This window comes from Gopherus evgoodei, chromosome 7, assembly GCF_007399415.2.
Source record: "Gopherus evgoodei ecotype Sinaloan lineage chromosome 7, rGopEvg1_v1.p, whole genome shotgun sequence".
Classification (NCBI taxonomy): domain Eukaryota; kingdom Metazoa; phylum Chordata; order Testudines; family Testudinidae; genus Gopherus; species Gopherus evgoodei.
This window is the reverse complement of record NC_044328.1, coordinates 5,634,519-5,659,291: the sequence shown is the minus strand read 5'-3', so window position 1 is coordinate 5,659,291 and position 24,773 is coordinate 5,634,519. Positions and strand designations below refer to the sequence as shown.

Below are 24,773 nucleotides of genomic sequence, written 5' to 3'. Positions count from 1 at the left end.
GTGACTCTCTCTCTGACCAAGAAACTTGAATTCCCATGAATAACTGCAATTTCCAAATAGCGTTTTCACACTGAACAAAGAGACATTTCTTGTCCTATGTATTATATTGCATGCAGAAAATGACATTATACTATTTTAAGTTTGCAAAATCAAGCACTAAGAATTAGGAAATGCTGACATTTAATGTACCTGGGCAGTCTTAATTTGGCCCCCTTGTACGTATGCATTATGATTGTCTTTAATTTATATGATCACATAATGCATATGCACAAGGGGGCCCATTCCCACCAGGCTTGACCCTCTCTTCCCTATCCCCTCCAACCTGTCCCTGTCCTGTCTCTTCGCCACCCAAGGTTCCTCATCCCACTCATAGGCTCCTTCCCTAGCTAATGTCAGTTTTCGAATCCTAGTCTCCTTGCCCAGCTTTTCCCTGTCCCCTGCTGGTTTCCAGTCGCAATCTCCTTCCCCTTGCTCCTTGTCCTGGTCTAGCCAGTGTCTCTCTTCCTCATTTTCCCCTCAACCCCCATTCCCTAACTCTCAATCCCAGGCTCCCCCAACTCCTGGTTTTCCCTCTTCCCCTCCCTGCTAGCCTCCACTCCCAGTCTCTCCAGCTTCTTGTCCTAATCTACTCCCCCTGCCGCCTTCCCCATGTCCAGCTCTTGTCCCCTCTGCATTTGAATCTGGCGGCTTCTTCATTGAGAACCCAGGAGAGACTGTCTCTCTACTCTGAGCTGAGATGCCCAGATCTGAACCCAGCACAGCCTGCACCACACTAGTGCTGCAGTTCTGGGGAAAATCGAGCTCAGCCCAGGGCTGGCGCATGCTCAGTGCACCTATAGTTTCCCGGGAATTTAGCTTGAAAAGTATGTCTCTGCTGAGCATGTGCAAACAGCAATTTTTCAAAGGCTTTTAACTTGGCAAGACCTGGGTGGATTTTCACAGGGACAGCTAAAGACACACACCTGACACAAAAGCCATACCCCCTCCAAATTCCCTATCTCTGCACCAGAGCATTGAGGAGCTAGCTATATTCAAAGAAAAGGTCACCAGAATTTGTTAACATAAGCCAAACAATGTTTTTTTCCCTCTAGCCTTGTTCTGGGAACCAGCTGGACCATTTTAGCTGATATTTTAAAAAAAGAAATCAGCCTGAGACCCCACTGCTGTGGAAAATTTCAGCCAAAATGATTTGGCAAAGTAATAAGCAACTGAAAACACGGTGCTGTAAGGGGAAGTGTTGGGCAAACTTAAATAGGCTGTTCTTCCGGCCCAACCTATACCAAGTAATCATTTAGAAACTAGAATCTGGGTTTGAATCTGGAGACTGTGTCTAAAGGCCAAGGTTTTTCAAAAGTGACTAGTGACTTTTGGATGCTCTGGGTGTCTACCTTGAAAAGGGGTTTGAGTTTCAGAGGTTGGGTGCTTAGCACTTTGTGACAATGAGGCCCCATTGAAAGGGTCACAAATTGTCCACTCAAAAAATCGCTATTAGTTTTTTGAAAACCTTGGCCGTTATTGTTTAGACTCAGAAGGCAAAAATATTTTGAAGAAGGTGCTGTAATGGGTTCTGCCCTCTTCTGGGTGGAGGTCTAAGGATTGTAGCAAGCTCTGCTAGTACTGTTGACCTAGCTAATGTAGTTTCAGATCAAGCAGCTGAAGGAGAAAGTCAGCAGTTCACATCCGTTTTCTTGACCTGTTGCTTTTATAGGGCCTCATAAAGGTCTGATTTGCAGAGAGTTACGTTTTATATATTTTACTTGGTACCTCTTTGCCACAAGTTAGGGAAAATGTAGCATTTTTGAGTTAATTCCAGTGTAAACTTGCTTCCAATCAATTCAGGATTGTTCCCTACAATCATAATTCACTGGGTAGCTTGTATGTGTTCTACTGGCCTCTGCTGAATGGGGTCAGAATTTCTTAGCCTTGTGTCATCAGCCCGCTATACAAATTGCTAAATGATTCTCCTTTAGTTCAGGAGATGGAGCCTCTACCATTCAGAGCAGGTATGTGTTGCCAGTACCTGGCATGCTGTGGCTGCCACTATGATACAAACAACTGGTATGAGTTTCAGATGCTGTGGTAATAAGAGCAGTTATGCTTCAGTAGACAGAAACAGCAGGAAGAGGTGAACTCTTAAAGAAGGATCTAGCTTTCTTACAAAGGACCCTCCAGTAGTAAGGGAAATACCCTGAGGTAAATATATGACCAGTTTCTTATGCCTATTTTGAATCAAATTGAGGAAGTTTAATATCCCAGAGGACCGCGCTGGATCCATTAATAAAGATCAAAGACAGTAAATGACTTAAAAATATCTTGCAGCACCTGTTTCACTAAGCCCAAGACATCTGCAAAGATGACAGCTGTAATCTGCTCTTGCAGAGAGCACCAGCATTTCGTGCTGGACCTTTCTTTGTAAAACAGTTGATGGAAATACTGTGGGTGATGTGCCCAGGCTTAATGTAATCGGTTAGGTAATGCTCTTTGCACAGCTGCAGAGCTTGCACTTTACATTGTGAGACTTACACTTCCTAGCTAGAAAGCTTAAAAAAAATAAAACTAGAGAAGGTGCAATATCAAAAAATGGGGGATGTGAGGAGAAAAATGTCTTTCATAGTCTTCTACAGTTTCTGACTTAAAAGGACAATCTGTTTGCAAATGATGCATGGTCATTTTGCCTCCTACTAGAGGGGCACGCTTCCTGAGACCAGAATAGAATAGTTCATAGATTCATAGACTTAAGGTCAGAAGGGACCATTATGATCATCTAGTCTGACCTCCTGCACAATGCAGGCCACAGAATCTCACCCACCCACTCCTGTAACAAACCCCTAACCTATGTCTGAGTTACTGAAGTCCTCAAATCATGGTTTGAAGACCTCAAGCTGCAGAGAATCCTCCAGCAAGTGACCTGTGCCCCATGCTGCAGGGGAAGGTGAAAAACCTCCAGGGCCTCTGCCAATCTGCTCTGGAGGAAAACTCCTTCCCGACCCCAAATATGGTGATCAGCTAAACCCTGAGCATGTGGGCAAGACTCACCAGCCAGCACCCAGGAAAGAATTCTCTGTAGTAACTCAGATCCCACCCCATCTAATATCCAAGTTGTTTATGTAGGGTACAGATTAGGAACTGCTTACAGGGTGACTTCACAAGAAGCAGTTTCTGCAGTGGCAATTCAGTGTATGTTAACTGTGAAAATCCGCCTACCTCAGTTCTTCTACAGCTCACATTTGACCGTGGGCTAGTTATTGCCTTATCAGCTTTGTGCACAGAATTTTCAGTGAACCACAATTTAATCCTGAATCTAACTTGGTTGAATGTTGTGTGTGTGTGTTTGTTTGTTTGTAACAGAACTACTTCACGCTAGTGGTGATCACCGTATGTGGCTAACCTTCCCTGGAATGAACCTGATTTGTTAATGCAAAATTGCTCTGACTGTATCCTGTTTACTTTGCATTTGAGCAGGCTCTGTATTGTGCTCCCATGGTGTGCGTACACACAGGCATGTTTTTAAATTCTGGGCTTAATTAAGCAACTCAAAGGTGTTTGAGAACCACTTATGTGTATGGAAGAGATCTTCTCCAACGCCTGTTGCTTCCGAACCCTAGTCTGCTTTGTTCTTAGAGCGTAATCCTGTAGGCCGTGGTTCGAGAGTAGCTGTACTAGTGAAGCTGTTCAGTAAAGGAGTTTAAATCTTGGACACACTTTGGAGAAGGAAGGAATTTAGGTCTGGTGAAAAAGCAAGAAACTTAGGAAAAGAGAGTTCAGAACTTGGACGTCTTGTGACTTTAATCCTGGGTCTCACTGACTCTGGCTGCGGTTTTGGGGAAGTCCATTAGTCACTCATTTTCTAGGCCTGTTAAAGGGGGATAATACTTTAAGGAACTGGCTAGTGTGCATTTGCACCACTTTCCCTTCCCACATGGAATCAGGACTACTCCACTGTGTAATACAGGCCCTGTGTTGAGAAGTTAACAGGTTTTCCCTTTATTTCTCTAGTAGGCATGTGTACCATACCGACTCACCGTGAAACCTCCAGGTGGCCGTAGATTTTTATTGCAGGCAGATTGTGAGGATTGATTTGCTGATGTTTTGTATGGTGTTCTGCAATTTTAAAGTATTGAGTTGTTTGGCAGTTGTCCCTCCTGCTCTGGCTCAGCAGGAAGCCACTCTGGCTCAGCAGGTCACTGGGGAGTCTGCCCAGTTGCCATTGGGAGTTAGTGTATCAAAGACTGCGGTCTAGGAGGCCCTGGACCTCAGCCAGGGCAGAGCAATATGCAGCCTTTCACCTGGCTCAGGCAGATGGCAGATAAGCACAGGCCTCTTGGCCTAAGGTAGGTAGGTGTCCCGTCCCGTCTCCCCAGGGGTGGGGAGCTGCAGTGGGTAGAGAGACCCAGGTACACCCTACTCCACCCGATCCCAGCCCAGAGCTTTACAATGGCAGAGGGCTCCGCTAGTGGATCAGCGAAGATCCAGCCACAACACGCAGATCTGACCGCGGACAGCAAAAGCAAACTAAAGTCTGGTTTCCCTGGGCTACTTCCTACCACAATCCGGGAAGTTGGTCCGATGTCCGCGAGCACTCTGTCTCCTTGGGGTATTTGGCCGCCGGCAATTTCAGCAGCTTCTCTCTGGCCTCTGGGGGCAGGGTGCTATCCAGTTCAGTTGCAGGGCCTGAAGCCTGCAGCTCCCTCCCAGCTGAGCAGGAGGTCCTGCCTCTCTACTTCCTGCCTCTGCCTACCTGGGCACAGAGTGGTCCTTTCCTCTCTGGATCACTCCGCCTCGCTGCATATGTAAATAAGTACTTTTGAGAGCCAAACAAACGCTTTGCATGTTCACCTATCCCTGAGTTGCCTTATAGCCTGGCTGATCCCTTTCTGTTTTCAGGTAGCCTCTGGCCCACTGCATAAGGATGCTTTGAGCCACTAAAAGTCAGATCTGCACAGTGCAATTTCAGTATTTTGGCCTCAGTTTCTTGTTTTCTCACTGGGGATCCAAGGAAAATAGTCAAATTTTATTGCCCCTTTGCCTATTGAGGAAATAGCATGTGCAGTAATTCAGAATTTAAAAGAAATCTCGTTATTTCCCCAGTTTTGTGTATTGGGATTTTTTTAGTCGTTCTGTGTTGAATAGACTTAATCAAAAGGAAAAGCAGAGGGGAGTCTGTTCTCCAGATTAGCAGCATTGTTGATAATTGTGGAGCAGTTAGGCCAAAAAAAAAATCAGAAATAATCAGCACAAAAGTCCGTTTTGAATGAATGTTGCCTTCTGGAAAGGAGAGACTTTTTCCAGAAGTAGGTCTGACAAAGGCGGCGCGGGGGCAGGGAGAGAGAGAGTTAGACTGCTGACTGAGGGGAAAGTATTTATTTTAAAAGAATTCTTCTGTGGTTTGGAAGATGCAGGATTTGAGCCTTTGCATTTTTCTTTGAAATCTTAATTGGATAATTCCCAAACCAACCCCTCTCCTTTCCAGTATTTCAAGTGAGGATCAGGTCACAGTATGACAGTGATGCGTAGAGAGACATTAGTTACGTAAAGGGTATTATTCCCTGACTTGGTTCTTAAAACTCTGGAGATACAGTAGGAGTTTAGAACTTGGAGCCAGGAACTCATGAGTTCCAATTCTAGGTCTGCCATGGATTCAATTTGTGGATCTATGAATATGAAAGCGAGTTGCCCACCTTGCAGGTATGAGAGGAATTGTTTAAATAGTACATGGCACTTTAGACACAAGGCTCTGGCCTCAAACAGCTTATAGTGAAGACAAAGGAATGGATGCAGCTTAAGTGGAATATTGCTCAACAGCTGTCAGGAATACATCTTGTTATACTAGGAGATTATTCTTCAAATTGAAAAGAGTAGTTTGTTGTCCTGGGAACTAAATTAATGTTTGGCGAAGCGTGAGTGCAGGGTAGATGGTGATCAGTAAATGTTTTGTTCTGGAGGCATTGGGAAAAGTGCTTGGCACCTTGGAGTAGAGAGGCTGTTCCAGATGCAGGGGACAGCATGAAAAAGGCATGGAGCTGACGGGGGAAGATGGTACTGGCGTTCACAGCTTCTGATTCAGGCCTCAGTCTTGCACCTGCCCAGTGCTCCAAGCTCTCTTCTGCAGCAGACTTGGGGTTGCTAACCTAGTGCTTGACCATCTACACTCATTCGTAACCCCAGATTAGGAATTGCTGAACTCTGTGTCCCAATCTCAGGCTCCAGTGTCTGCTGCATTATGTGGGCCTCAGTCCAACCACCTGTATCCCAGACTTCCAAGCACCCTCCCAAAATTTGGCCACTCTAGACCTTTGTTTGTGGTGCAGTGTGGGAAAACCTGACATGCCACCAAACTTGACTGTCTGGATGAGATGAGTAATGTATATACAAGGAGAAGGTTTTCTGTATTCAGCCCCCCTGTGTTAGTTTGACCAAGTCAGAGTAGCACTGCTGTATGTAACTTCCCATTTGTACAGACAAGTTTCCTCTTAACTGTCATAATTTGGGGTCAGTGACACTGCACCTTAATTAAGGCACATCTTATTCAAAACAATTTTGTTCAGTGTCAAATTACCAATAGTGAATCTTTATCAAATATTGCTGTCAATTGGTTACTGTCCATTGTGGGTTTTTTTAGATTGAGTAGGTTATCATAAACTAGTGCAAACCTAAAAAGCACTGCATACAGCTTGTTATGCTGGGAATGTGTTTGACATCACAACTCCAGTGTGTGGCAACAATAATTCAGGCCGATTCAATAGAATAGTTAGTAGCTCTTGTCTCCTGCCCAGCAAAACTTACCAGATCATGGCAACCTTTAATATGAATGGATAGTACCATGTACTAATAAATTACATAAATTTATATATGAAGGCTTTATGTGGAATGTCACTATTACAAATTCCTATTTTATTACTGTGATAATACCTATACCAGTATTTCAGAACAACTCTAAACCTACACCTTTCAGCTAAAGTCCTGGAGCGAACGTTCCCAGGCCCACTATAGGAGACTTAAAAACAATTGGAAAAAGGAAACTGTCCACAAAACACGCAAAACAATGTATAGAACATTGGACACTGAGGGCATGAATGTATACATGGGTAAATGGGCAAGAAACAGTATTTAGCCCACTGAGTCATTTTCAGTTCATACATTATGCTTTTTCTGGGATGATGGGTAAACATCTTCCCCATTAAAAGACAAAAAGCAGAGGAATGCAGTAGAGAGAGCAGGCCTGGTGCAGGACCTGAGGCCTGAACCAAAGGCTGTGAACCAAAGTCAACCTGGCCGTGGCAAAATAACACGCCAGATGTTTACATAAATATGTTTCAGAAGGCTAGTACAGAAACACCCCAATCCAGTACAAGATCAGATGGTTTGACTGAACAGTGAATAAAGATGGTTTGTCTGCAATATCAGGAACCAGGGGAAGTGTAACAAACAGATGTCTTGAAGTACGTACGGTAATATGTAAGTTGTTTCCTAGTTTCTCTCAGTCTATAAACGTTGTGGTACCCTGCCTCAATCCTTTTGTGTGGCCTGGGAGACAGCAGAAACTCCAGCTGCTGGCTGAGCCCCTCCTTGCTACTGGTCACTCATGTGTTTAGTGTACCTGTAACCACGGAGCCAGAGCACTACAACTGTGCTTTGAGGACAATAAAACTGTGCAAGTTACTTTTGTCACTGAACCTTACAGGTAGTCTTTCTTTATGTGTAACATCAAGGTCTGCTGAATTAATATGCAGCACTATCTGCTAATACTGATAACCTTGGAGCTCCAAGAAGCACAGAACAGCATTACTGAGGCAACAGCATTCTAGCCATCAATGCTTAACATCTGCTAACTCAAGTTCTACTAACCCTGGGCTTACATTGCAGTATAGACATGCCCATAGTGATCAAATCTTCATGCACTAGAGCAGGAGGTCTCTGTGTGGCTGCAAACTCTTGTGTGTGGCCGCAAACCCTTGTGTGTGGCTGCTCTGACAAATTTTCCTAAACTATTTAACTTTAGGAAAAACAAAAATATGCACACATACCTGTCCAAAACATTGTAGTTTATTTATGTAGGGTTTTTTTAGACTCAATATACAATTGTATTTTGGTACCCCTTGCCCCTCCCCGCTCACCCTGCTCCCTACCTCTTGACCACTGTGTGCAGAAAGGCCAGCCCTGCTGATACCCAAAGCTGGAGCCTCATGGCTGGAGTCGGGGAGTTGGGGGGCCCTGAAGCGCAGAGCACACTGCTGGAGTCCCTGAAGTCAGGGAGTGAGGGGGCTGAATCCTACCCACTGGAATCCTGCGGTGAAAGATGTGGGGGCGAAGCCCTCTCCTGGAACCTATAGGTGCTGCACGGAGGGGCTACTGTTTTGCCCCCTCCCCCAAGTCTACCCAGGAGGCTCTCTGTAGGCAACCCCCCTCCCCCAATGGCCACATGAGGCTAGAGTAGCCACATTTGAGAAACACTGCACCAGAGAGTCTGGGGATTGCCACAACTTGGAGATGAAAATCTAAGCACCAGAGACTTGTGGGAGGATCGGTGTGTAGTTTGCTGTCTTAAAAGGTTTATGCTGTTGCCTAAAATTGTGGTTTCCAAATGAATGAAATAACAGTCCAGAACTGTGATGGAATTCCAGAAGGTACAGAAGGTTGTTTCTGTTTGTTCTTCTATAGAATGGGTTATCTGTGTTTGTCTTTCCAGTAACGTCGTGCCTCAATCATTAAATGGCCAACAGCTTAAGCATTTTGATCAGTAGCTTGGAATACTGGATGCCTCACTGATCAATCTCCTGAATGACAATGTGTCCATGTGAATCAACTGATTTTATTTTTATTTTTTTTAAATACATCATTTCCTGCTCTTAGAGTTAGTCTTAGGAGAAGCAAACCAGAACGACGTTCGGGTTATAACTGAGCCCATACTTCAAGAGTGCAGTTGAGGTTAAAAACCTCATGTCTGTGTGTTTATGGTCGCCCCTTCACCACTGACAGAAACCAAATGTGTGCAACCTTGTAAATGATTGTAATTCGTGCTGAGAAAGCACTCTGCAAGGGGAAACTTTAATGATGGCTTCCTGTTTTTGAACTGTAGGCTTAAAAATAGATCTGCTAAACATACATCATAGGAGCCTTAATTTTGAAATGGATTTTGAACTCCTTTGCAACATGCTGCCTCATGAGAGCACTTTTCTTCTTTCTTCCTTGTCGAACACTTTCCTCGTTAATTTTTTTCCCCTTGGCATTTACCTATGGGTTTGGGGGACGGGGGGGTAATGTTCTGAAGAATCTTTCTTCAAATGATGACCTAAGCCAAAGTAATGAGGCTGAAAATGTGGGTGGTAGAACTTGTAATCAGCAAAATTGCACGTTCAGCTCTGAGCACCTGAGTCTTAGCTGAACCATCCAAACCTCTTGAAAGGCTGGGCCCAGAGATGCCATGTGGACTGCCCTTCTTGTGGCCTCTCAGGACTTCAGTTTCTTGTATGGGCCAGAGGCCAGAACTCAATTCAAAGGGGCATAAAAATAGAAGACTAATAGAGGTGGAGAGATAATGTTCACCTGAGTTTTTTGGGACTGGAAAGCTTCAATTTTTGTGTGTGTAGTGGGGGGAGGTCCAAGCAAGGGTTATTTTCACTGAATTTTAGGAAGGGAAAGCAGAACGCGTGGCTTTGAGTACAGAAGCGGGGAGTTGGTAGGCCTGGGTTTTATTCTCAGTTCTGCTGCAGTAACTTGGGCAAGTCAGTTAGGCCTGGTCTACAGTACAAAGAAACACAGTGATGGCCACTTTGTGCTCTAACAGGGCTTCATTTTGCCTCCTTGAAAGTAAGGGAAGAGTTTTATGGCTGTGTTAGGGGAATGTTTTGATACTGGAGTCATATAGGCTAAGCTTCTAATATGGGACCTTGTTCTGTACACGTGGGCTTTGCCTACACTAAGATTTTTCTCTAAAATTTCCCTGCTCCGCTGGCCATAGCAACAGTGGGAGTCCTAGTGTAGACAAGACGCCACCAGCATTATCACCCCCACGCTAAGAGGGGGTTAGACAATGTGATGGTTTAAAATACTAGGCGCCACCTGAAGCCTTGTCTGTACTAGAGCCCTTACCAGTGTCATTGCACCTGTGAGGGCAATGGTGAAAAGTAGTGTAGTCAGTCCTAGGCAAAGTGGAGCCATGGCTGTAACCCAGGTAGGCAATAATCATGTTTAAGCATGGGTATTTTAGTAGTGTTGTTGGGACTGTTACCCTTTTTCTGATGCCACTTCCCTTCCAGTAAATGATGACTCATCTGGTGAAACATGGAGATTTAAGGTGTGTAAAGTGCTATGATGGTCTGATGGTAAAGTACCATCATCCCTGGTTTGCATTCTCATGTGGATGGCTAGGTTTAACAGCACTGGAAAGGCTGATGTGATATTTGGTCATTGCTGCTTAAAGCAATCAATCAGAAAGTTCCTTTGGATCAGGGAGTTGGAATATCCACAAGTGCTCGGGTAGCAGCACCTCTCATCTGACCACTTCTCCTCATCTTCTGTAGAAGATAATGGGTAGAACTTCCAAGGAGTCAGACTCTTCTGACCACAAAGACGAATCAAGGTAGGGACACCCAGAATGAAGAGCTAGTTAAATAAAAATGTCTCCAGCTACATGCTGTTTACATGTAGGGGGAATAAAATAAACAGACGTTTTTGTCCTAACTCTTGTGGCAAGAGTGTGGCCTGGTAGTCTGTAGTATAAGGGGGCTTTACAACATGGGAGAGATACACAAAGTGGACTTTTGACTGGCTAGTGGTGATGTCAGCCTCCCTATGATTATAATCTCCAGTAAACACATGGTTTAGTTCTTTTGCTGCGACTTTAATAGGAGAATGCTAGAAAGATACCCTAGGCAATATATTTCTGGGATGATGTTCAGTGGTTCAGGTGCCTGAACTTGCTTGGCCTCCTGCCTTCACCATATATTCCAGGCAAGTTCTAATCACCTAGAAATCATCTGCATCTCCACTTAGTGCTCTTCCAAGATAAAAAATGAGCTAGTTTAACCCACTCATTCTGCAGTATCGCTTTTTGAAACTTGTCTCTCTATGTAACCAAAGCCATTCCACAGACCAGACACCCATCCGGGGAAAACTCTCTCCATCCCGTGATTTGATTCTTGGATGGATTGATTAGCTGCAACTGCAGCAGTGAGGCTCAATCTAAAGCCCAGTTATTGTTCAGGGAAAGTACAAATACTGACTGTGCTATTTAGGATGACACTTTAGGAGTCACTTAGTAGGAGTTACCATAATAAATTACTAAAGCAGCTTCCCTGGGAGCAGAAGTTTTTTTGTTTTTGTTTTTTCTTGAGGAAGTGAAGGTTTTGAGAGTTCAGTACATTGGAATCAGAGGACCCAGGCAAGGAAGGTTGTCTTTTTAAAGATGCAGTTTCTCTGCAGCTATCAAATGTCCTGCCAACATTATTCTTTCTGAGGTATTTCTTTGTCTTGGTAAAAAAATTTTTTTTCCCCCTTACGTTTTCCTTATTTCACTTAGCAACAAAATATAATTAAGTCGCAAAACTAAACAGATGGAGGTGTCTCTATTTGACTCCCTCTCAAAAGAGCATTTGCCTTAAGCTGCTGCAGCCCTTTTCCCACTCCTTTCGTTTGCCATTTGTGCAATGATCAGGAACTCTGGATTCACTTAGTTTCTTGCCCTCTCTCCTTCAGAGAGACCCCTACTCATTTTCCCATTTCTAACCTTCCAGTGCAGTGGCCACCATTTAAACATGCTAGGAGGACTGAGTGGAACACCCTTAGAGTGTGTCTACACAGCACCTAGATACCCACAGTTGGCCTGTGCTAGCTGACTCATAGGGCTGTTGTTGTAAACTTCTGGGCTTGGGTTGGAGCCTGAGCTCTGGGACCATCCCACCCCTCAGGGTCCTAGAGCCTGGGCTTCCACCTGGCCCCAGAAGTCTACACCACAGTGAAACAGCCCAATGAGTCTGAGTCAGCTGGCAGTGGGCCAGTTGTAGGTGTCTGGCTGCTGTGTAGACATACCCTTAGTGCCTAGTGCTTCTCCCCTTCAGTCATTCACAGGAGTAGCTACTAAACATGCGGTTACCCCCATTCTATCCTGAGTTCAGCATGATGCTTTGGCACCATTTCGTATCCCTGCCAATGCCGATAGGAAAAAGGTTAATTTTCTTTTTGGCTTTGAGACTAACTTACAAAAATGCTGAGTATGAGACTGATGAAAATACTGTGCATTCAGTATCCTGAAGGTGACAGCATGCTGTGGTGGGTAGAGCTAGGGACTGAGAATGAAAGGGTTTTTTTGGTTTCTATTCTTGGCTCTGCCACTCACTATGACTTTGGGCTCCAGTCTAGTGCTTCCGTTTTCTCACGTGTAGAATGGGGCAGTAATTGGAGATGGGCAGGGGATGCCACGTTCCAGTCTGCACCATACTTCCAAAAGCGTGTGGGTGTTTGGGATCAGGGTTTGCCTCTGGCCCTTTTCTGTTGACAACACATACCCACTTCTCATACATGTGAGGCTTAACGAACATTTGTGAGGCACTTGGAGGTGCTATGTAATAAAGTACAACAACTTTACTCTGTGCTTGCGCTTTTAAAAAAAAAAAACATCCATGTCATGATTATCCCCGTAGAGCCACATTGTTTCCAGAGGTGTGAGGAGAACGGATGGGCCAGTCCCTCTGAGTTGGGCAGGCGTACGGGTTGCTCTCAGCATCCAGTGCTCGAGTTTCTGTAATACCAATACTCAATGCATCCATATGCAGACTCGGAAGAGCCAACTGGCTCTAGCACCCTCAGTGACGCTTGGCTGCTTTGGCAGCCAGGCTGATTCCATCAAGTTACTGTGTGCAAACTAAGACCAGCTTGACATCCTACTCTCGCTGTCTCCCTCACTTGAGAGAGGCCTCTCTGAGACCTCATAGTTACTGGTATGGAAGCGCATTGTGATTTGTCAGCAGGTGGGCCATGTCAAGGAACTAATTATCTGTCATGCCGTAAGCGTGCCTAATCAGTGGGCCACTGAGTAAGGCTCCACCTTTGCAGTGGCTCCATGTAACATCTGTACAAGCAGCAGAACAGAAAAACAGCTGGACTAATTCTACCTCTAACTGATGTTTGTCTCTTTTTCTCTCTCTGCCAGAAGAGAAATATGTCACAATCCAACCGTACACCAGCCAAGGGAAGGATGAGATTGGGTTTGAAAAAGGGGTCACCGTGGAGGTCATCCAAAAGAACCTGGAAGGATGGTGGTACATAAGGTAAAAAGCTTCCTGCAGGCAGATTTATTACAGCATTTATGATCTTTGGGCCTTCTGATAATTAGCTTCATATCCGCATCCTGTATGGTTCTGTCTAAAGAAGAAAATCTGCATTATTATCCAGAATGCATACTAGGCAGAAATGTAAGGGAAAGTTACAGAAGACCAATAAACAATATTTGGTATTGATTGTAGGAATGGAACATGGACTGTGAAGTCTGTAGACCTGCGATATTTTGGTAGAAAATTCTTACCTTTTAGATTTCCTTCCTTCAAATTAAAACCCATATCCCAGTCAGCAAGTGGCAGTTACCTAATACAAGTGATCATTTTAATGGACATGCAGCTGATTGAGTCTTTTTTGTGGGAGTCAGTTGTGTCTCTCTGCAAAGTAATGAAAACCAGATTCACCAAATAATGCTGGAAGGTTGCTGTTCGTAATCTATCAAGTTGCTTGAGGTAGTGGTTTTTGTTTTTTTTTTCTTTTTTCCCCCCAGGAGTTTGGGAGATCAGCCTGCTGGCTGCAGAATAAATAGTCGTTGAGACAGGTGCATTCATCAGACTGCAAATAATAAAAGTAGTATCATACAGGGCCAGATTTTCAGCTGTTTGCCTCTCCAAGTTAGTCATTGCATGCAATTGTAAACTATATTCCACAAACAGATATAGATATCATGCATGCAAATTAGATGTGCAGTTCTGCACGGGGGGGGGGGGCGTGGGAAGCATTTTTCTCTTATGACAGCCAAACTCCCTTGATAGGAGTACAAGACAACCATAGCCTAGGCACATCTTGTATACAGATGTATTGTATTGGGACCAATACTTGTCAAGAATGGTCTCTTCATGGAGGTGTTATACAGTAGCTAGTACTGTAGTGCCCCAATCATGACTGCGGTCTTTGGTGCTACTGTAAAGTTTGGGGTGTTCAGCTCCTGGGAGTGGTGTTTGGGACCATTTCTGTTGATTAATTAGAAAATAGAGGTATAAAGGTGGTGAAGGAGAATTCTGTAATTCATGAGCCCTATAAGATGTCCTTCCTGCTCATCCTTTTGCATGTAGAATAGATTTTGTGTGTGTTTTTGCTTTTCTAGTTGGATTCTGCTTGGCTTATAACTAAAGGCAGCAGAGACATGAATCATGATTGAGAAAGCACAGTTGGAACCTACATTTAGTTCTTTATGCATGATAAACATGTTAGTTGTGTATCTATCTTTGAATCTTCCTAACAAGTATCAGAGGGGTAGCCGTGTTAGTCTGGATCTGTAAAAGCAGCAAAGAGCCCTGTGGCACCTTATAGACTAACAGACGTATTGGAGCATGAGCTTTCATGGGTGAATACCCACTTCGTCGGATACAAGCTCATGCTCCAATACGTCTTAATCTATAAGGTGCCACAGGACTCTTTGCTGCTTTTCCTAACAAGGTGGCTAATAACTAGTCGTGTAGGAATGAATTCGCACTAGACAGTATGAGCAGGGAGTGCCCAGGCTTGGTCGTCTGTCTTTCTGTGTCTCTCTCTCTCCCTGCCCCCCGTAATCATTCACAGGACTTGAATCCAAAGTTGAAGACTGAAGAACAACACATGCAATCTTGTTGGGAAACATTATTATAAAAATTTTTGACTTATTTCCGAACTAGTCTGGTTAACTAGAACTAGTCCGCTGGTTAAATGTTGTAGGTGTCTTTTCATCTTTATAAATAACAGTGCTGCAAGCAGCTTGCTGGATCTGTTTTGTGCTTAAATTTTTCTTGTTTTTGTGTAAAGTTAAGTGGGTGCACTTAACTCTGACAAAAAGAGGAGACCCCTTGTTACTCTGCCTAAACTTTTACAGCAGAAATGTCTTTAGGCCCAAGTTAACATCTTTCAGTGGGTTTAATTGCACTTTTTTGGATCAGAAACCCAATCCCGGAAGGTTTTATATGTTCTTGAGTCAGTGAAGATTGAGGATGTTCAGTATGATCCAGATTTTGTAATCTGTGTCTCCTCGTAGTTATGCAGATCCAATTTGGATTCAGAGCATTTCTGAATTTGAAATGATTTGGTGGGTCTTAGTAGCCACATTACAAAATACCACCACAGTTAATGCCAAACTAGTGTCTTGTTTGGTAGCTTCTATCAAAGGCCAAGGACTGAAGTACCCTTTCCAAGAAAGACACTAATTGGAGCCGCATTGCGAAGCTTTTCCTGCCATGACCCGATACCGTACCCATTCTGTGGCTGAAGAGGACTTCATTGTCCAGGACTATTAAACTGAAAGCCTTCACCAATATTGTACATTGATTTTAAAACATTTTAAAGGCCTTTAAGGATACTTGTAGAGCTGCTTTGAACAGTGCCTCCCTAGTATTCAGCAATACCTCAGTCCAAGTGTTTGGGTATTTAAACTGAAACGCTCCTTATTTCGTATTTTGGAGGGAAAGGCTAGGGAGGGGGAAGTCCATATGAATCCGGTTGCCATTTCATCTGTTCCATTGGATAATATGGGAACAGAATAAGTGTATTAAAGTTTAGCAAGTTGTTGGAGTTTTATTTTTAATCGGGTCTATCTTAAAGATGTTAACAAGCTCCACCTTAAATATATAATTTCCCAAAATTCCTGGCCCTGTGCTGATCCTCATTTCCTGTCTTTCTTTTTTTCCCCCCCAGTTTGCTTCCCTCTGGAGTAATTCCAGTGCTCTGAAGCTGGAAAGCAGATGTTAAGAGAACCAGTGCTCAGACACACAGAGGCACTTTTGATTTTTTTTAAACATTCCTATAGCTTGAATCTTTTTTTCTTCATGTAATATTAAAACAAAAAAGGGTTTTTTACTCTGTGAAGCCAAATCACTGCCCCTAATCTTGTAACCCTACAGTTGTATTTTCATCCCTGTTGCATTGAAACACTTGTATTTCTTCTCTCTTTGCCCTGTTTCATGTTGTGACTTGAGAGGCACTTAGACTTGTGTGTGTTGAAGACTCTGAGCTGGAATCTTCATTACCACTTTATTGAGTTCAGCCGTGGATCGGTGTCACTTGCCTGCATGATCATATTACATGCTTAATAGCTGAAGTTACAGTCAATTATTTAGATGCTGCTTTATATCAGTTACCATCTGGAAGGTGTTGAAGCTCTTCCGATGCTGACAGATAAGGGTTGTCACTTTCTTTTGACCTACAAGTTGCTGATCGGGTTTTTTTGTTGGCGTGCCCTAGATTTCCTGGACTACTATGAATTTTAGACCTCTTGTGAGAGAGGGAGTTTGCTGTGCCGTAAAGTGAAGTGCTATTGGAAGGAAAATAGGATAAGATTTGAAATGCCTGGTGCAAGTAGCAAACGTAAGTGAAGGCGCAGGGCTGAGGGTATGCCTACTAGGGCCGGCTCTAGGTGTTTTGCTGCTCCAGGCAAAAAAATAAAAAAATAACACAACCTCTGAGAGCGCAAGTGTTGCCTCTAGAATTGTGCCAGCCCAAGCACGTGCTTGGTTTGCTGGTGCCTTGAGCCGGTCCTGATGCCTGCCGTTGGGAGGTGCCATTGCAGCACAGGTAGGCATACCTGAGCTAGCTCGCTAAAAATAGCAGTGAAACTGGCAGCATGAGTGGAATCATGGGTTAGTCACCCAAGTAAGAGCTGGTCTGGAACCCTTTGTAAGTACTCCAGTGGCTAGCCTGTGCTGTCTCTTCCTCCCCCCTACCCCCAAGCAATGCTTCCAGGGAGAGAAGCTAGCTCACGTACATCAATAGGTGCTGCCATCACACCTCCTGACTGCATTATAGACATACCATGAGAGTCAAGTGATCTAGATTTTATTCCTGGATCTTCCTACATGACTTTGGCTATGACATTAATCTCTGTTCCTTGGTTTCCTTACCTGTGAAATAGGGAGAACGAGTGTTCCCTAATGAAGTATAAACACTTTGAGATCTTCAGCTGGAACTACTGAATACTGTTCCAATGCCGGGCAGGAAATATATGTACCACTTGGACTAAGTACTTTGGTTTTTTTGCTGTCCTGATAGTGACGGTTACATATCGCTACTAGTTAGGTTACGCTAACACAACATAACAAGTAGATCCAATGGGGAGACAGTATTGGAGCCGATAGCTAGGTGGTCAGTAACCTTGTGTGGCTTAACCAGTGACTAGCCCTGGATTGAAACGGTGTAAGGTCACATGAAGCTGTCTGAGCCAAATGGATTGCGTTTTGCAATCCAAACATCTAAAATAGATAGACTGCACTGGTTTGTTCCTTTTTCTATCCATTAGTGCTACCTTTCTGATCTGAAAAATGTCAACTCTTGTAGTCCTATGTGGACTTAGAGCTATGCAGTGCATACTCTTATTTGATTTTGTACTGTGAGTTCTATGTCTGAAATTGGATCACGTGCTGTATAGATTGACATAATTCCCAAGTGAGAACAATACATAGTCAGCAAAGAACAGGAACTTCAGATATTTTGAAAACTTCAAAATAACAGAGGATTGAGGAAGGTGGGGGAAGAGTGTGATCACAATAACCCTACTCAGGGGCTTTCTGTTCAAAACACTTCTGGGGAGGAGTAGAGAGGGGCCCAAGTCATGGAATTCAGATCCAAATCCATACTGTTCAGATTCACTATGAAGACAGGCCAAAGCCAGAAAGTTTGGCTCTGGATATGGATTTTTCCAGTGCCTGTCAATTTTGGTCTTGGGGTTCCAGTTCAGGGCTATTTCAAATCAAAGTGTGCTAGAGCAGTGGTTCTTAACCAGGGGTCCGGAGCCCTCTGGGGGGCCATGAGCAGGTTTCAGGGGTTCTGCCAAGCAGGCCAGTGTTAGACTCGCTAGGGCCCAGGGCAGTAAGCTGAAGCCCCAACACCCAGGGCCGAAGCCTGAGCAAAGTAGCTTTGCGGGGGCTCCTGTGGTATGGGGGCCTCAGACAATTGCCCTGCTTGCTACCCCCTAATGCTGCCCCTGGCTTTTATATGAAGAAAACCAGTTATTGTGGCACAAATGGGCCCTGGAGTTTTTATAGCATGTTGGGGCTGGGGGGAGCGGTGACTCGGAGGGAAAAAAAGGTTGAGAACCCCTGTACTAGAGAGTGTGAGGAAAGGGTTGCTCGTAACCACATCCTGCTATTTACAAGAGACCTTAGCAGGTGCTTGGATAGTAATTTTGAGACACTCCTTTCATGCTGAGACCAGCTGAGAGATGCTCCAAAGAGAGCTGCCTCTAGCCCTCCTTGGCATAAAGTGGGATTACTCTTATTCAGGGCCTGGATGGTGATGGGGAGAAAGCAGGGAGGGAAATCTTGAATTCCCGTTTTCTCTTTATGGGAATCCTCCTACAGTGCCTGGTGTGTTCAAACCCTGCTGTATTCAGTTGACATATAAAAAGATTTCCAGTACCTCTGGGTTGAATCTGCAGACTTCTAAGAATCCCTGGTATGATTTTCTAATACTGGTTGCTTCAGGGAGCACAGTGTGCCAAAAATCAATGATAGTTTCCAAACTGTGCGCTGTAGTTGACTGTGGCCCTAGTGAAGGACCATAACTGTTGCATGCTGAAGTGTTAGAAAGCGGGGACTGGATTGCATAGCCATAGATTCTTACTTCCCTATAGAGAAGATTCAGAAGCCAGCTTCTGAATCTGTCGCAAGGTGGATGTAATCATTGCTACTCTGTCTAGACATACTGCTGCGAATAGCAGTAATTGGGTCACTTGCAAAGACTCAGGGTCACAAATATGGAGACCAGTCCTGACTTTGCTCTTTTGAGGTTCAATCCCTTGCAAAACCAGGTCTTTTGAACCCTTGGATTAAGCTGGCTGGGGGATTTAAACATGGGAGATTCCCCTTCTTTTCCTTCCTCTACAGCGGTTAGGGTTAGGCTGCTAAGACTTGGGTTAAATGTTATAAATACTGGCTTTTGTAATGGGTGTTCCAAGTAAAGCTTTTTAGATACCATCCTTATTTAAAGACATATTCTCCACTTGATCCCTGCTCCGGACTCCTGATGACATCAGTCAGTACTTTGACTCAGTAAATCAGAACATAGTAAGTCGAATACCCTAAAAGAAATCTCACAGCTAATCTGACTCTTCATGTCAAAGCTCACTTATGTGAAGAATTACTTGCCTATCCTTGTATTTTACCAGTCGTTTCTTTTGCTTTCTTGTGAGTCTCCATTTTTGTTAGAGAAGCCTCAAGAGCCCTGCCATTTTAACATTTTATTTCCTGCAAATTTCCTGAGCACCAGGAATTAAATGGTGCCTGCATCCCCACTTACCGTTTAAGCATCTGCCCTAGGTACCTGAGAGATTAAAGAGAGCGGGGTTTCACTGAGTTACTCTGGAGCAAGTTGGGGTTCACTAGGGAAATCAGAGTTATCCATGTATTCCTCCCTGGAGCCTGATTGTAATCTGGAATCGCTGATGAAGTGTCAGTAATAGCAGGAGTTAGAAAAACCACTTTCCCAAAAGGCCAGCTGTGGAAGAATGACAAACTTCAGCCTGGGAAAGTCTGAGCGTTCAGCTTTATGTTCCTTGACCATATTTTGTATTTGGTCTATGTTCAATTAAAAAAAAAAATCCTCCTTCAAATAGTCCCAGACTTTTTTTTTAAATTACGTTTTGAGCTTGAATTTTTTTCTAATCAAATAGTTGCTCCACCTTCACAATGGCACAAAGACAGGCCATGGTTCATACCTGCTGCAGATAGGAGGCATTCTGTAAAATGCTTCACATAGGATCAGGGATATAAAGAAAATGGGAATGAAATATATCCAATACAGAGGGAATGCACAAGGTCAGTGAAGGCCTCTGCATTGGGGTGAATGTCACCCTTAACTGCGATAACTTGTCCTTTGCATTATTGGCATGAGAGATGCAATTTGGAAGAGAGAACAGATCGTATATACAGAATTTTCATCAACCTGGTGGGTATTTAGCACTTCCATGTTTAAAACCGTCTTTTTATCCCGTTTCGTGTAAAAGCTGCACGCAGCCAACCTACTACTAAATTTTCCCTAATGCCTCAGGAGTAAGCTGCTCTCTGATCTGGAGAGACCACTTTTCCTTGAAGCAAGAGGTAACACTTGTTAAAATAGTTCACTGTTCCTTGCTAGCTGAGTAGACTGTGAGGTGACTAATTATAGGCAGTGGATGAGTTGAGACCACAAAAACATAAGACAAAACCCAACTTGTGGTTCTAAGATATTGTCTACATTATTTTTTGCCTTAGCAGTTGTATCTGGAAGGACTACAAAGGCTGTTCTGTGTGGTAACAATATTTTCTTTTCATCTATGTAGGCATCTAGGTAAAGAAGGCTGGGCCCCAGCATCCTACCTGAAGAAGGCTAAAGATGATCTTCCATCTAGGAAAAAGAACTTAACTGGGCCAGTGGAAATTATTGGCAACATTATGGAGATCAGTAACCTGCTGAACAAGAAACCATCCAGCGACAAGGAAACCCAAGCAGAAAACGAAATGGCGGAATCCCACATTACAAAGAAAGAAATTAGCTTACCCATCTTGTGCAATGACTCTAATGGCAATGCCATGATGACCTCAGACAAGCAGGCTTCGAAACTGGCTCAGGGATCCCCTGCTGTAGCGAGGATCGCACCACAAAGAGCTCAAATAAGTAAGACCAGAATGTGTAGCCGGACTGCCATCATTTTCATAAGAATTCCTGATTTATCTTTGTGGGGAGGCCTGTGGCATGTTACTTGCTGAAGTAGCCTCACTCTGAGTCTGTAGAGAATGAGTTGAATACAGACCATGTTCCCTGAAGCAAGGACCTAGGGGTTATAGTGGACGAGAAGCTGGATATGAGTCAACAGTGTGCCCTTCTTGACAAGAAGGCTAATGGCATTTTGGGCTGTATAAGTAGGGGCATTGCCAGCAGATTGAGGGACATGATCATTTTCCTCTGTTCGACATTGGTGAGGCCTCATCTGGAGTACTGTGTACAGTTTTGCACCCCACACTACAAGAAGGATGTGGAAAAATTGAAAAAAGTCCAGCGGAGGGCAATAAAATAATTAGGGGGCTGGAGCACATGACTTACGAGGAGAGGCTGAGAGAACTGGGATTGTTTAGTCTGCAGAAGAGAAGAATGGGGGAGGGGGGATTTAATAGCTGCTTTCAACTACCTGAAAGGTGGTTCCAAAAAGGATGGATTTAGACTGTTCTCAGTTGTAGCAGATGACAGAACAAGGAGTAATGGTCTCAAGTTGCAGTGGGGGAGGTTTACGTTGGATATTAGGAAAAACTTTTTCACTAGGAGAATGGTGAAGCATTGGAATGAGTTAGCTAGGGAGGTGGTGGAATCTCCTTCCTTAGAGGCTTTTAAGGTCAGGCTTGACAAAGCCCTGGCTGGGATGATTTAGTTGGGGATTGGTCCTGCTTTGAGCAGGTGGTTGGGCTAGATGACCTCCCGAGGTCCCTTCCAGCCCTGATATGCTATGATTCTAAGGGCTGCTCTCTTTACTGCATTGTATCTAAAAGCATCTGTTACTTTGTCAGCCAGGAAGCTCGCTCATGTTGGTCCTATAAGGGAATAATTTATTTGCCTTCCTAGTGATAGGAGATAAAAGAGCATAAGATAATGCATGGTCCCCAGAACACACAAGAATGAGAAACATGGGCTAGTGATAATGCTGCAAGTGCAGAACTGTATGAGGATTCATGGGCTGTGTGAGGAGTACGTCAGCAAGGTTGTGTGCGAGCGAAAGTAATCCACTCACAGATTCAGTTGTAGGGTCAGGACTCGTGTTTGTAGTTTTGTAGTGATTCCAAGATGTATTCATTCTCTAGCATCAGTACCATTTCATCTCACCAACCGCAGAACTATGCCTGATGCAGAAACTTGTCCTAGGAAACAATTCTGAAGTTTACACAAGTCCACTGGTTTTCCTCAGAGTTGGTTCTAAAGAGAGACCTTGAATAAAATCTTCTATTAAAACACCACTCTGGTGACCAGAGCAGATGACTAGAAGTTGGGACACCTGGCTTCTGTTCCCTCCTTCATTTGCTTACTGTTATCTTGGGGCAGGTCAGCGTAACCGTTGTGCCTTGGCTGCTGCTTCTGTGAGATGGGGCTAATGATACTGCCCAACATTTGCAAAGAGCTTTTATACATTGTGACTAAAACAGCAGTGTTAATGTTACTGTTCTAACGGATTCCGTTTACTATGGAAAAACTAGATACAGGGCCAATTTCTCTGCTGGCCCAAGTCCAGTGAAGTCAATGGAGTTATTTCAGCGGAGATTACAGCCCAGCGTTTTTTAAAGATTGTACAGCGGTGGCCTTTGAAAACTTGCTAATTTATATTGGCAATAAATTACTAAGGTTACCTCTGTAATCTCCAGTGTTCTCTTATACTTTTCTATACTCACTCTTGGAAATACCTTGATCACGGCAAATAATGGAACTTTCTAAGAGCCATTACAAATTTAGCTATCTAGGACAGTTGGCAGCTTCAGAAAGCTTTTGCTTAGCACAACTTACACAGCTAAATAAAATTAACTTTTAAAACTTTTTTCCCCCATAGGCTCTCCAAATCTAAGAACTAGGCCTCCACCACGGAGAGAATCCAGTCTGGTTTGTGGTTTTCTTTTATTCTTAACTATTGCGGCGGTCGTCTAGACACAAAGCTTTAGAGCAACCCTCTCTCCCCCTACACAGGGCTTCTGAAGAGATTTTGTTATCTTAAACACACTGCATATAATAGAGAATAAAATGCACATTCTGGAATTTGCTCCAACATTCATTGGGGACATTTTTCTGAGTCAGCGCATGTTTTGAAAAAAACTTGCTTCACATGTAAGCACTATTCTTGGAGGGGTGCTTTTTCTGTCTCTATTTTTAAATATTACAGTGCAGCTATCACTTACAATAACTCCAGTTGGGGAGGTGTGAAACTGGATGGGGTGGGAGACAACTTGTTTATGAAAAAATTTGTGATCTCTGTTTTTGTTTTGGGGCAATTTTGCACCCCGGGACAACTTTTTAATATAAATTCAGTCATATTGGGCTTTGTGTGGAAACATTTTTTCCATGGGAAAAGTTAGCATGGAAAAACACGTTCTTCATTTGGAATGAAACTGCCCTTTCAGTGTTTTATGCACAAAGTTGAAGGCCCAACTTGGTGTGGTGCTTTGCTCCCATAACTCCTACTGGGACCCATTAGACCATTAATTATTAAGCATTAATAAGTATAATAGGGTCAGCCTTTGAAGAGATGATACTCGAGCTATATAATGGTAATTGTAACAGTGCTCACATGCTACAGTGGCGGGGCCATGCAGTTCAATTGGGAACAAAATTCTTAAGTAACAGCCATCACATTTTCACTAGCCAACTACGTCTTGCTGGGATTGTGGCATAATTCAGAACAATGCACAGAATATTGAGTGCATTGTGTAAACTCGCCCTGTTTGAATCTTTCCTTTTTAAAAAAGGGCATAAGGACGAACAATGAACAACTCCAAATACAAGAGCATAAATAGTATTTATAGATTTATTTTTCCTTACTGGAGAATGGCTTGTCCTCTTACGCCAGTGAAATGGGCTTTTAGCAAGTCACTAGGACTGGCATTTCCCAGTGGGATGAAAGAACTGCATTGTTATGTTTCTCCTTTTTTGTTCTTCTTTATGCCCTGAGATGAGCTTGCGTGAAGGACCCTACGTTCAGACTCTAATCAGAGCACCCAGCTAGGGTTCAGCTACAAAGTTCCCCCAGTCTCAAAAATGTGCAGATTTTGAGAGCTGTTCTTACGAGATTTCTACCAACTCAGAATGAAATCCCACGAGACTTTGGACACATTGAAACCAGAATATAGACCCCTTCTAGTTTTTCATCTTATCATGAACAAAAAAATTGTGGAAAGCAATCGCAGAGTAGAACATTTGGAATCTAACTGACCTAAATGTAAAAGTGGGTTTGGATGCAAAGTGTTGGACCATCTTTAGTTGCTATGTCATGTCAGTGTAACATCTCGCATGACAATGAGGACCAATAATAAACCCTTGATTCTCTGAACGTATCCCCCCTAGAGAATGGTCAGTGGCCTGAGCGTTACTGAAATGTTTACTCTTCCTGCAACCTGTAGTCTGACTCTGCCCTTTTATAATTTCAAAGTAGATAAATTGAGTTCTGTGGAGGAGTAAAACCTTAACGTCCTGACTGCTGCACCTGGATGCTAAAGTGCCCACAGCTCTTTCAAAAGAGTAAGGACTTTCCCAATGACCTTTTAGCCAAAATTGTCCCTTCCACCTTTCCTGCAGTGGTGTGCATCATGCCTATAGCAGCTAGAAACTGCTGCCCACCTTCAAAGTGGCTACATTTTAATGCTGTGGCATCTGTTTAATATTTAAGTCTGTTTGGTATCTTGTGGGAGGACAGGGAAATGGGAATTGTCCTGCTATTTGGACTTGCAGAACTCAGGGCAGACCCATGAAAAGCAGAACTGTCCCCTGAATATGAGGAAGACCTAGGAACCCCATTAGACCGAAGTTGCATCAGTCAAATACTTTTGTTTGTAGCA

The 24,773-nt window shown here is 43.7% G+C and overlaps 1 protein-coding gene across 5 annotated transcripts in view; it reads left to right on the top strand.

Moving 5' to 3' along the window:
* The window catches only part of SH3PXD2A (SH3 and PX domains 2A), a 389,755-nt gene that overhangs the window by 348,440 nt on the left and 16,542 nt on the right, over positions 1 to 24,773 (top strand). For all 5 annotated transcript variants that reach the window (XM_030569629.1, XM_030569628.1, XM_030569627.1 and 2 more), the window contains 3 exons: positions 13,148 to 13,265; positions 20,531 to 20,865; positions 22,778 to 22,827. In XM_030569629.1, coding sequence (XP_030425489.1) covers positions 13,148 to 13,265; positions 20,531 to 20,865; positions 22,778 to 22,827 — 503 coding nt within the window. The remainder of the gene's footprint in view (positions 1 to 13,147; positions 13,266 to 20,530; positions 20,866 to 22,777; positions 22,828 to 24,773) is intronic.